Source organism: Equus quagga, chromosome 12, assembly GCF_021613505.1.
Source record: "Equus quagga isolate Etosha38 chromosome 12, UCLA_HA_Equagga_1.0, whole genome shotgun sequence".
NCBI lineage: Eukaryota > Metazoa > Chordata > Mammalia > Perissodactyla > Equidae > Equus > Equus quagga.
Genome location: NC_060278.1, coordinates 69,588,669 through 69,601,698, shown reverse-complemented (window position 1 = coordinate 69,601,698; position 13,030 = coordinate 69,588,669). Strand labels below are relative to the sequence as shown.

Genomic DNA, 13,030 nt, shown 5'->3' with positions numbered 1-13,030 from the left:
AGACAGCCCTGCAGCTGTCAGTTGGTAGCCGGCACTAACCACCAGGCCATGACGTCCTCTACTTATAAATGAGGCCACCCCCAACATGTGAAGATGTCACTCTGGGACCCTGGGGGAACAAGACAGAAACAAGACGGCTCTCTAATAGTGTCTGAGGTCAGACCAAAAGACCACTGTGCAATCACAAAAATGGCCAAAACAGCCACTCCCCCCACTAACACAAATAATGCTGCTTAACTACCAAGTACAGCGTTAGCCGCACTCCATCTCTCCACCCCCAGATACAAATTATCAGGATGCTCAGTCAGAGGACCAGCCCCCTCCTTAGAGCACCCAACCCAGCAGAGGACCCCGCCTACCCGACTCCTGCCCCAAGGTACCTATCACAGGCTCCAATGCCATCACACTGCCATCACACGTCCCTCCTCCCTGAGGCGCCCGTGAGTCTCGGGGGTGCACACCTCCCCTGCTGCAGCGAACAACAAACCCAGCTTCATATGACCACAGGTGCATGCCTGAGGACTCCCGCTAGAGGGCGCTCACATTATACTTTACTGAGAGTTAGCCAGTTGACCTGTGCCCCTAGGGAGCTGTGCTAATTATATCCTCATTTGTGCAAAGGTGACCAACACATTTCTAGGACAGTAACAAGACTCCATGAAACAAACCTAAAAGCGACCATCTAACCCGTACATAGAAGTTTTAAGCTAAGATTAATGAAGAACATGATGCTTTCTAAGCTGTGCTTCTCCATCTTTAAGGTGCACACGAATCCCAGGGGGTCTTCCAGAAATGCAGATTCTGACTCAGGGGCTCTTCGGGAGGTCAGCGGGAGAGTCTGCGTTTCTAACCAGTTCCTAGCGATGCTGAGGACACTGACGGCCCAGATGCTATCAAACAATGCTCAAGAATTTTCTTATAAGGGAACAGATGATAGGATTTAAAAAATGTGCTCTGATGTAAAACACCTTTGCATTTGAGGAAAAAATGAGTTTTCAAAATAAAAATAAGGTATCTGGAAAGAAATCTCCGACAAAGAAAACTGGGGCTTTAGGAAGAGCTATTTTAGGCCTTTGTAGCAGCCTGAGGGACAGCAATTAAGGCAAGCAGCCACCTGAAATGGTCGCTGGTGGGCAATTTGGACAAAAATATCTCCATGGAGGCCAAAAGAGGTAACTCTCCTCCCACTTAGATGTTCCTTGGCAGAGTTCAAAAGTGTTTTCAAAAGCAAATTTGGGGATTTCTTTAGCTTTGATATAAAAAATTAAGTTAAAACAAGGGCTGGCCTGGTGGTGTAGTGGTGAGGTTCATGCACTCCACTTCGGCAGCCCAGGGTTCACGGGTTTGGATCCCGGGCGTGGACCTACGCACCACTTATCAAGCCATGCTGTGGCGGCATCCCATGTATATAAATTAGAGGAAGATGGGCACAGATGTTAGCTCAGGGCCAGTCGCCTTCAGCAAAAAAAAAAAAAAGAAAAGAAAAAAATTAAGTTAAAACAAGACCTCACACAGCCAGCTATGCTAGCCCACTGGTTCTGCAGGTGGCTGATTAGCTGACTTGCGGCACAGCCTGGGCGGACTTCTAAGGCAATTCCAAGTGTCTCCAGGGTTGAGAACCACTGTCCTAAGTCATCCTGCAGAAAAACCCAGAATCTTTTCAGTTGACCAGTCCACCAAACCCTGGTCCAGCCTCCCACAGCCTCTGGAGAAGGGACACAATGACACTCTGTTTCAATCTGCATCCTCTTCGGTTTATTTTTACAAGTCTCATATTATGCCTCACAAAATCCCATCTAACACACTAGGAAAAAACTATGCGATATCCTGTTGAGCAGCTAGAGGGCCAAGTGAAGAAGGAACATGGACCATTATATTAGGAATAATGTGTTACATCCAAATCCCCACGTTAAAAAAATCAGCTTCAATAATTTCTATCTTTTACCAATAGTTTTCATGCCACAAACTTGCATAATCATTAGCAGAGCCCGACTCTGAAAATATAGTCACTAATTGTCTGCCACTCTCGGAATTCAAAATTGATGATCAAATTGATATGTGGAATAAGAAAACAAACAACCCAACAAAAAATGGGCAAAAGATTCGAGCAGATTCTTCAACAAAGAGGCTATGTGGATGGCAAACAACCACATGAAAAGATGATCAATGTCACTAGTCATTAGGGGATGGGAATTAAAACCACAGTGACACTCACAACATACCTACCAGAATAGCAAAAAACAAAAACAAAATAAAAACCCGACACGCCCCGTGCTGGCAAGGACGAAGCGACAGGCACCTCACGCATTGCCGGTGGGGATGCAACAACGCCACACAGCTCTGGGAAACAGTCTGGCAGTTTCTTATAAACCATGCAAGGAGGAAGAGCCGTAATTCTCAAGAGGAAATACCTAAGAAAATGGTCAGGGACACAGTTTATGTCCGCAGATGTCTAAATACCAGCATCCACAGTCCGAGTAAAAGAACAGAAGAATAGGCTTCACGTGCAAGTGCTAAGTGGGGGGCGGGGAGTGGGGGAGGTTACCGGCCCCGCTCGCCGCACAGTCCGACCCACCTTCCCCGGTCTGTTAACTGGGCCCACGAGGTGGCAAGAAGACCTCCAGATACGGCTGCCCTGCAGGCCCAGGCTCCAATTCTTACCTCCCTCATCCCACTCGTGATGGCAGACACTTGGGGGGTGGTCTGGACAATCTGCTGCAGGATGCTGACATAGGTCTGAATTTCCAGAAGATTCTGTTGGAGGAAGGAAAGCATTCTCATTAAAAGCTGAGCTGCCTGAGTTTCCCCTCCAGTACTAGGTGACCCCAGGGATGAATGCTTTTCACATGTTCCACCGTCACAAACAGGACAGACCACAATCCCCGCAAGCGGCACAGTACGTCTCCTCTAATCTTCACAGGAACAACAGGGGAGATGGATAAACCGAAGCTTGGTTTATTTCACCATTTCCCGTCAGTTACATGGATGCTTTGCAGCTGTCTGCACAGAGCCCTGGATGGCAGAGGTACAAGAGAAAAGCAGAGATGGAGGACAAAGGCCGGGAGGGTACAAAGGACCCTTAATGACACCAGAACAGGGCAGTGCTTCCAAGACTGACCTGGACTAAATCACTTACTAGTTGCATGTGGCCTCAGGCAAGCTATTTAAACCTCCTAAAACTCAGGCTCTTCTATGACAGAGGGATAACGATCTGGAGGGGGAGCCTGACCCCCTTACCAGGAGAGCACCTGAGCCCTCCTCTGTGCATGAGGACTGATAACAGAGCACAGCTGCCCTCTCTCCAGAGAACTGCCCTCAGCCAGGCAATGGCCGCCTTGTCCAGAAAGCTACACGACACCCCCCAATCCCACCTCATGCCCAACCCAGGCCAGTGACTCCCTAGCACAGGAGCACAAAGACCAATCCTCTTGCCTCAAGGTGGGGCCCTGGTTCATGCTCCAGAGCCCCGGTGAGATCAGGCTGAAGCTAGACTCCAGCTGAGCCCACACCCTTGCTCAGCTCCTAGCCCTGTGCATTCTGCTCCCCTCACTCCTCCGCTTCTCCTGAGAGCACTCCACTAATAGAGCAATAAAAATCACCACCCTGAGCTCTGCTGATGGGGAACCTGACCCAAGACACTCTCATGAGGCTGTAGTTAGCATCATGGAAGTTTCATAGTGTGAGCTCTCTGCTGTTGTTATTATTCTAAATGGCCTTGAAGAATGCTTTGAGCTGCTTAAAAACTGCCCCCAGGATTCCCGCAAAGTACAGCAGAGGCCAGAAGGCAGCCAGGGAGGAGGAATCAGGCCTACATGAGAGGAGGTTCCTGAACACCATGCGTTGCCTCAACTAACTAGCTCAGAGGCAGTGCTGAAAAACTATATTTTTTCCATTTTCTGAGCTTAAACACTTGACAGGTTGTAGCTTAATCAAGACAGATGTATGTAAAATCACTTTGTGAACTGTAATGTACTATAGGGGAGGAAGAAATATTCCTCTACCCTCTACGTTCTTCTGGCTGGTCTGAGAATTAAATTGATACGACACAGAGTAACAAGAGAAAATCAAAGAAACTCAATAACATGTACACCCGGGAGAAACCCAAGAAAACTGAGTAACTCACCAAAACGGCTGAAGCCACCATCTTAAATACCGTCTTTAGTCAAAGACAAAGGAGGATGTTGGGGGTAGTGGTTTGGGACTTCAAAGGGGAGGAAAGCAATTCACATGGAGATGGAAAAGCAAATGTTTGATAAAAAGATGTTTGCTGAGCCCTCTATAGACAAGGAGAGAGGACTTTGGTAAAATGTGTCTTGCTAGGCTCCTCCCTGTCTACCTTCTTAGTTCATACTATACTGTGGTTATCTACAGTGAGAGCTCCTTCCTGGGACAGGCTTTTTACCTTAAATTCTTTTAGGCATTTAGGGGGAAGGTCAAAGTTTCCTTCTGAGTCTTTTATTCTTAAAAGTAATCAAGCCAAAGACACACATTTTGGGGTGGCCAATTCTCATCCGCCACAGAACCACACAGATATTAGCTCCGAACACCCCCAACACACACACTCGTGCCTCCTCCTCTACACACGTGTGGCCCACTAAACGCTGTCCAGCAACCAATCCATTGCTCACTTGGTTCAAGGGCAATGCACACAAAAGTAACCCGCTCTAGGGCTCTCATTTGGTCTGACTTGTCTGACCAAACCCAAACTGGGGTTTCCAAGAGAAGGGCTTCAGAAGGTCGTGGTTACCTTTTTGTACCTGTCCTTGGCAGCACTGATATCATCCTGCAGAAACTGGGCTTCGATCTGAAGGCGCAGGTTATGTAGCAAGGCTTCATCAGCTTCCTGCAACGAGAAAGAGTCACACATGCAACTGTGCAGGGCCCCACAGCGGAGGCATCACCCATGGGTGTGAAATTGGCCGGGTATCTGAACACAGGGACCACCTGGGGTCTTATTAAAATGCAGATTCTTGTTCAGTAGGTCTGGGAGGCAGTCTGAGATTGCTAGCAAGGCACTGAGTTAGCCCACTGGACCTGGTCTAGAATGGTAGCTCTCAACAGCGGGTGATTTTGCCCTCAAGGGGACATGTAGAATGTCTGGAGACATTTTTAATTGTCACTGATGAGGATAAAGGCTGCCCCAGGGAGAGAAGGCCAAGGCGTCCTGCCCTACATACTGCTTTATATCATCCTCCGGGAAACACAAGACTTCCTGACCTAATTCGACCTGATTCTTATCCAAAACTATAGGACCACCCAATAACCAGACCCCACCTGCACTGATACCATTTTAATGACTTTTTTACATAATCTTTCCTTTTTATTGTAAAGAAATAACTCACATACCTATGCCTTATAAATTTAGCCCTAACCCTCAACCCATTGCAGCTCTTCACTGCCCACGGGTCCTGGCCCCATGCTATTCTCTGAATAAGGGAGCACTATTCCCAGACCTTGAGAGACCAAGAAATCTTTCTTTCGCCTCCTCGGCTTGCCGAGCCCACATCAGTCACCCCTTGGGTGGTGGGTGCTACTACTGGCATCTGGTGGGTAGAGGCCAGGGATGCTGCTAAACAGAACACAGGACAGCCCCACACACCAAAGAGTTCTCCAGTCCAAAATGTCAATAGTGCCAGGGTTGAGAAACCTTGACCTAGAAAGATCAGGGAGAAAGGTAGGGTATACTTACACACCAATAATCTTAAAATTTAAGTTACATCTATATTTGTTCTATATCTCCTCATCAGTGAATTGAGTTTCTAAGACTAAGAATAGTTTTCCCTTAACACTGAAAACTTCATTTGAATAGTTTTCTCCCAAGGACTGTTGACACTTACCTTGAGACCGTGTATCTTTAACACAAAATGCATTTTTTATAATGATTCTTGTGAAGAGCATTCGTTTCTTTAAGGTTGGAAACAACATTTATGACAGAAGGTTGAATGTTCTCACCAAATTTTTTGATAATTCACGACTTTTATCTCATTGATCTTGTTTGTTTGGTTGGTTTTTTTGGGAAGATTAGCCCTGAGCTAACTACTACCAATCCTCCTCTTTTTGCTGAGGAAGACTGGCCCTGAGCTAACATCCGTGCCCATCTTCCTCTACTTTATATGTGGGACGCCTACCACAGCATGGTGTGCCAAGCAGTGCCGTGTGCGCATCCGGGATCTGAACCGGCGAACCCTGGGCGGCCAAAGCGGAACGTGCGCACTTAACAGCTGCGCCACCAGGCCGGCCCCAGTTGCTGACTTTTGATGAGCGCTGCCTTCAGGAGTTTACCATTCTGGCGCCTTAATGATGGGCCCTCAGATCCTGTGCCACAGGGACAGATATGCAGAGTTCAATGAAAACTCAAGAGCATTGTTTCTCCTTTCAGAAGACACACGCCGCCCGTTCCTGGGAGACGCAAACCTTACTGAAGCACCTGTGCAAAGAGGCATTAATTCCCCAGGGAAAATGGGCAGATCTCTTGCAGGTCCTGGTGTCTGGCTTTCTGAATTACCCCGAATTATCACATAAGCCTAGTGAAGCCTCTTCGCGAGAGAAAAGGTGGTGAAAAGAAAGCCTAGGTGTCTTTCCTGCAATGGGAAAGGGCTGGGAAGCAGAAAGATATTGGGTAATTTATAGACCCCAAAGGAAAAACAGCCAGGCCTCGGGACAGACAGAAACCAGGGCGGTCCCAGGAATCTGAGCAGCAGGAGTTAATGGCCCTGCCCTCAGGATGACCTAGCTCCAAAGGAATTCATCCCCGGGCCTCAGGAGTCACATTTCTGGGAGAGAGCTGTGACTGGCCAACATGGGTCAGATGACTATTGTCTTGACTGACAGTCCTACCAGGACCACACTGATGGGAAGGAAAAGCACAGTGTTTGGGGATGCAGCCCCACTCCGTTCAGGAGCAGTGGTTCCTTGTGGAAGTGATTCTCAACTCTGGGGATGGGACATCCCTTAGAAGGCCATGGCTAAACCTGAGGCAGAAGGGGGGGAACACTGGCTGAGGCCTTGAGCCAGTCCTTCTGGATATTTTCTGCCCTCCCCGCCCCCTCGCACCCCTCTTAAGACTGCTGAGAATGAGGTGGGGCAGAGAATTCTCAAACATCTTAATTTTTACCAATAATTCATCCACAATTGACACAAAACCACTGGAGGTGAAGACCTGGAAATAGGGTATCAAGGATCTTTTGTGTTATAACTTATAAAGGGACAAAACACTTAGAATTCCAGAAATTTAGAAATAGAAGGGACCCTAAAGGTCACTGGTCCTCAAACTTTTTTAAGCCGCATGTGTTATCCTTCAGATGAAATATCCCAGGGAAGCCACGTATAGAGGCGAAGCAGAGATGCTCTTCTTGAAGGACACGATCAGGGAACAGGAACCCCCCTCCACCCAGCAACCCTCCTCCCTCAGAGCCCCTTAAGCAGCTCCAAGGAACCTGAGCTTCTGCCAATGCAGCTCAGAGACTAGAGCCTCCTTACAGATGGGGAGGCTGAGGTCAGACTGATCCAGTGGGTCATTCAGCTAGTTGGTGGAAGCGAATGGAAGATAATGGGCCTGGCGCCTGTCTTGGGCTTCTCTCTACTACTAGCCAAGAATTGAGTGCTGACTCTTGATCTTGTCCAGCAAGGTGCCTGCCATTCTTCCCCAACCTCCCTCTCAGGATCATGCCAAAATAACCACGCTTAGGTCCCATCAGCCAAGCCTTTAAAAACACTCATGGTGATAATAAAAGGCCAGCCAATATTTGTCCTTAAAAGAGAGATTAACCAGATGCTTCCACAAGCACATTCTCTTGCTTTGAAGACAATTAGCTGATAAACTGCCCGGGAAAACTCCCAAAGGTGAGTAGGTGCCACTGGAATGTGCAGTTGCTGATATGTTGAGAAGAATTGATTTGGAAGTGTTTTCTTTTGTTTGCACCAGAACTCAGAAATGTGTAGACGCTTGTGTTTTTATTATGCTTCGGATGCTGTCAGCTGCATTTTCAAAAGCTCACCAGCAGAAGCGTCTAGATTTTTCCAAATCGAGACTCTGGGTCAACAGTCTAACTTTAGAAAACATTCCAACCCTGATATTGTGTATGTTTTAGATCTAGGCCAGTGGTTCACAAAGTGTGGTCCCTGGACCACATCACCTGGGAAATATTTAGAAATGTAAAATATCTGGCAGATCCCAGACCCACCGGATCAGAATTTCCGGGGTCAGGGTCCAGGAATCTGTGCTTTAGCATACCCTCCAGGAGACGCTGATGCACTGAGGTTCAGCACCACTCGTCCGGACCATTTGTGAGAAAGGGACTGGAGAAATAACTAGAGTCCAAAGTACCCTTAAAAAATCAGCCTTACCAACCCAGAGAGATGCTAGAAATCCGTTAAATACCCAACTGTCCGTATTTCCATCCAGCCCCAAATCCAACCTCCGAGCAGCCCAACTCAAAAAAAACCCAAACAAACGAAAAACCAACTGATAAAGAGTGGGTATTCAAGTTTATTAACATTTCTAGTTAATTATGGTTTAATTAAAAAACACTTCAAACTCGGATGTCAAAAATCTTTCTAAAACTTTTAGAGTCGCTTTCCTTCCAGATGCTAAAGCTGGCCTGGAGGAAAATGCTGGGGTGTTTTACCATTCCGCAGACCCCCTCTTCCCACAGCCTCATTTTCCTGACTCTGCTCTCACTCCCTCTGTACTCTTCCTCGCTCTTCCTCTGCCTTTCTGTTCATCGGGCCTCCCCAACCCCAGCCTCGTCCTACACTCCTCTCTCCCAGTTCCCTCATCTTCTCCAGGCGTTCATTTCCAGCCTCAGAGGGATTCTGGGCATAAGAAGGCTTGCAGCCCGAAGGCAAGGCTTCATGCCCACCGTTTCATCCTCAATTCCCCTGCCTCTCGCTCTTTTCCAGACATGTTTAAGATAGACGAATCACAAGGAAAAGCACCTAGGGCAGCTTTAAATATTTCTTAAAATTGCTTTTAAGTGAAAGCGTTTGACTAGAACCTACATCATTTTAAAATTCTGGGGATTTTAAAGGGAAAAAAAGAGAGAAACTTTGAAGTCTGTTCCTTATGGTTTTCTTTTTTAATTTTTTTTTTAAAGACTGGCACCTGAGCTAACAACTTTTGCCAACCTTTTTTTTTTTCTGCTTTTTTTTCCCCAAATGCCCCCAGTACATAGTTGTATATTCTAGTCGTGGGTCCTTCTAGTTGCAGTACATTGGACGCCGCCTCAGCGTGGCCTGACAAACGGTGCCATGTCCATGCCCAGGATCCAAACCAGCGAAACCCTGGGCCGCCGCAGCAGAGCGCACAAACTTAACCACTCAGGCACAGGGCCGGCCCCTACTTCTGGTTTTCTTAAGATAAGCAACATCAGGCATTACTGGAACCAATAACCATCTGTATCTATCTATCTGTCTATTTATCTCAAATGTCTTAAAATCTGAACTTCAGCCATAGTATGTAACCACAGTTGTCCCTGGTATCCACAGGGGGTTGCTTCCAGGACCCCTCAGAAACCAAAATCCAAGGATGCTCAAGTCCCTTATATAAAATGGTGTCGTTTTTGCATATTCCCTGCGCACATCCTCCCGTGTACTTTAATTCATCTCTAGATAACTTAAAATACCTAATACAATGTAAATAGTTGTTCTACTGTGTTGTTTAGGAAATAATGACAAGAAAAAAAGTCTGTACATGTTCAGTACAGATGCAATCATCATAGGCCTTTCAATCCGAGGGTGGTTGAATCCTCAGATGTGGAATCCACAGATACGGAGGGCCGACTATAGTATGCTGAGGAATTTATTTCATTCAAAGTGCACAGCAAAGAGTGGCTTGCTTTAGCTTATTTGGTTGTTAAAATTACAGGAGTTCTGTTCCGGAGATTTAATTACATGGGCAGTATTAACAGTAATCAGTCCTGTCACATACACTGCGATATTTTCCAAACAAGACTCAAAGACTGGGTCAGTGATTTCCACTGTATCCCATTCCTACGGCCACACCCAGGAGGGAATCCCTTCCACGAGACTAAAGGAAATGGACACTGAGTCTGAGCGGACAGTCAAAACCTTGTTGAGCTGACGTATGGAGACAGTCAAAGATTGGTCGACGAAAATCATGACCAGCCAACAAGACGGGAATTCTGCTCTTACTTTTTCACCTCCTTCTTCTCACGCGATCATCTCAACGACAAAGAACAAGAAAGCCCAGCCCCCACCTGGCTGACCCTTTGAGCGGCTATCTCAGTTTGCGTTCCCCTGAGGCAAAGACTGGGTACAAGTCCTTTACTTAGAGGTGATTCCAGGAAGCACTGGAAGGGGAGGGGGAAGTGATAGAGGGAAGGGAACAAAGCCAATAATGGTGTGTAATGAGCAGGTTCCCACTGTGGACAACAGGGCGCGGTCCTGCTGGGGACCCTCTGAGAGACCGTGGAACTTCCCTCTGAAATGTCACTACGAGCAGTGGGCCAGCTGGAGGACTCATCCCCTCATCCTCATCCTCCCATCCCTCAGTGGCCGAGGTTTGCCCTTGACGTGCTAACGTCCACACTGCTGGACCGTGCCCCCTGTCGATTACGCACGTTCCCACAGCCAGAGATGCAGGAAGCCACCGGTGTGCTCAGCATGTCTGATGACCTCAGGGGTGGCCCAGGGGATACGGATGGGGCACCAACATCAAGTGCTCAGGGGCCATCCCAGACCCTGGCTTTGCGTCTGTCTCCCGAGAGACAGAGATTCCCTGACTAGCCCTGGGAGGGGCAGAATGAGCCGTGGACACAAAAGACCCCGACTTCTGCCTAGACCTGCCACGGATGGGCTGGGGTTCCAAAGTCATTTAACCTCCCCAAGAGTGAGTCTCCTCACTGGCAAGGAGAGGGGGTTGGACTGGATCGTTTCTAGGGGAATATAAACAACCACAAAGCCGTTTCAAGGCTCCCACAGCTAGTGCACGGACTTCCCCAACTCCCTGCCTTTGTGAGCTGTGTTCAGGATTTCTGCTATATCCTGAGTATCACTTGTACTATTATTCACCCCGTAGTTTTCTTCAAATTGATTCCTTTTTACTTACATGTATTTTAAAAAGAACTTTTCAGGTCACCTGCTATAGAGAAAAGGCAATCATAAAAATAAATTCATGGGCCAGCCCTGGTGGCTTAGTGGTTAAGTTCAGGGCACTCTGCTTCGGTGGCCTGGGTTTGGTTCCTGGGCACAGCCCTACACTACATTTCTGTCAGTGGCCATGCTGTCACGGTGACTCACATACAAAAAGAGAAAGACTGGCAACAGACGTCAGCTCAGGGTAAATCTTCCTCAGCAGAAAGAGGAAGATTGGCAATAGATCTTAGCTCAGGGCAAATCTTCCTCAGCAAACAATAAAAATAAAAATAAATTGCACCAGCTGAATCATCTCCCACTCCACCAGGGCTATGCATCCCATAGTCTGGAGAAAACAAAGCTGGCGTTGGTCACATCAAGTGCTCTGTAATAATAACCATGACAGGCAAGTCACATACATCATTATGTCATTTAATTCTCACAATGCATTTAATTCTCTTATCTGCACCTATGGTGGTGGGAACTGTCACTGTTTCCATTTCACAGATGAAGAAGCTGAGGCTCAGAGAGATAAGGCAATTCACCCAAAGTCTCACAGATACTCAGCAGTAGCATGAAGGGTCCCATTAACGGGATACACTCCTTTTCTGGACTGCACAGCTCATTGTGGGCAAAAGTGTCCTTCTCTGGACCCAGGGAACAGCCACGCTGATGCCTGTGCTGGCCCTCGCCCACGTTCTCGGCAGCATCTTTCCCCAGAACCTTCATAACATTCTCACAGGGCTGATGCTTCAATTGTCCACACTCTATGTCACCATACACATGATGGTGTTACAGCTATGTTCTTCAGGGGGGTGAAATGGTGGCATGCCTTTCCTGTCTTTTCCTTATCTCTACTTTCTTATTTTTTTACTGAGAATATGTATTGCTTTATAAGAGAAAAACAACAGAAGGTTTGAGCTTGTTTTTAAATGCAATGTCACTTTCCACCAAGGGTAAAAAGAGGGACTACATTCTTTCTCCCTGTTCTATGAGGAGTGCCCAAGACGGCACTGCATGAGTGACAACCTCAGAGGTAAGTCCGGGGAGAGCCCAGTTGGCAGTGAAGAAAAATACTCACAAAGCAAAACATGGTGGTGTTGCGGAGGGGCTAAACCGGCATCTAAGTGAAGGGTGTCAGGTGCCTAAGTCCCTGAGGGCAGTGCCCTGTGGACAAGATGGCGGTCCCATCTGGCAGCCTGGGATCATCACCAAAAACAAGAATGGGGATGAGCTACGAGTGTCAGGAGAACAACTGGGTGATGTTGGAAGCTAATAAAGCCCAAATTCCAGCTCAGACTTCCAACAGGCTTGGGGTCATCGCAACCCAATCACTGAGCCTGTCACTGAGCTTGGGGCTCTCCTGAAGCACACACTCACTGGGGTGCTCACATGCTCCGGCCGGCCCGAGAGGGCCCCAGTTTCTATCACTCGACCTGCATCTTACTGACAGCACCTCCTTTCACACAGTGTCCTGATTTGGGCAATGCATTATATGCTCACACAGAGAAGGGGACAGAAGTATCATGCAGCAGGTAACACAGAAAAAGCAAAATTCGGGTTCCCTAGATTGTACTTCTGACTTTCCCACCAACCAGCAGAATAATTTTAGACAACTGATGTTGGACAAAGCCAGGGAATGGCAACATCCTGCGCCAACTCTGACTGTCTGAAGTGCCTCCCTGAAGTTCCAGGTGGAGAAGAACCCTGAGGCCACATCTGGGCACAGCTGGGAAGGGGACTGTGTTTCATCAGCAACTCTGATGTGGTTATGGAGGTGGAAGGGAGCAAGAGGGGAGAAGGTGGCCATGAGCCTGAATAAGCAACCCTTCAATTAAACAGTCTCCATGGATCCTTCTGCTTAGACATTTGAGCTCTGGAATGATCAGAAGAGGATAATGCTTATAGCTATTTGTTGTCCCCGGTTTTGTCCAAC

The 13,030-nt window shown here is 47.5% G+C and overlaps 1 protein-coding gene across 1 annotated transcript in view; it reads right to left on the bottom strand.

Annotated features, from left to right (window-relative positions):
* The window catches only part of BFSP1 (beaded filament structural protein 1), a 34,867-nt gene that overhangs the window by 15,533 nt on the left and 6,304 nt on the right, over window positions 1-13,030 (bottom strand). Inside the window, exons 3-4 of the mRNA XM_046678133.1 lie at window positions 4,748-4,843; window positions 2,662-2,754 (exon numbers count right to left, since the gene is read on the bottom strand). Of these exons, the coding sequence (XP_046534089.1) occupies window positions 2,662-2,754; window positions 4,748-4,843 (189 nt within the window). The remainder of the gene's footprint in view (window positions 1-2,661; window positions 2,755-4,747; window positions 4,844-13,030) is intronic.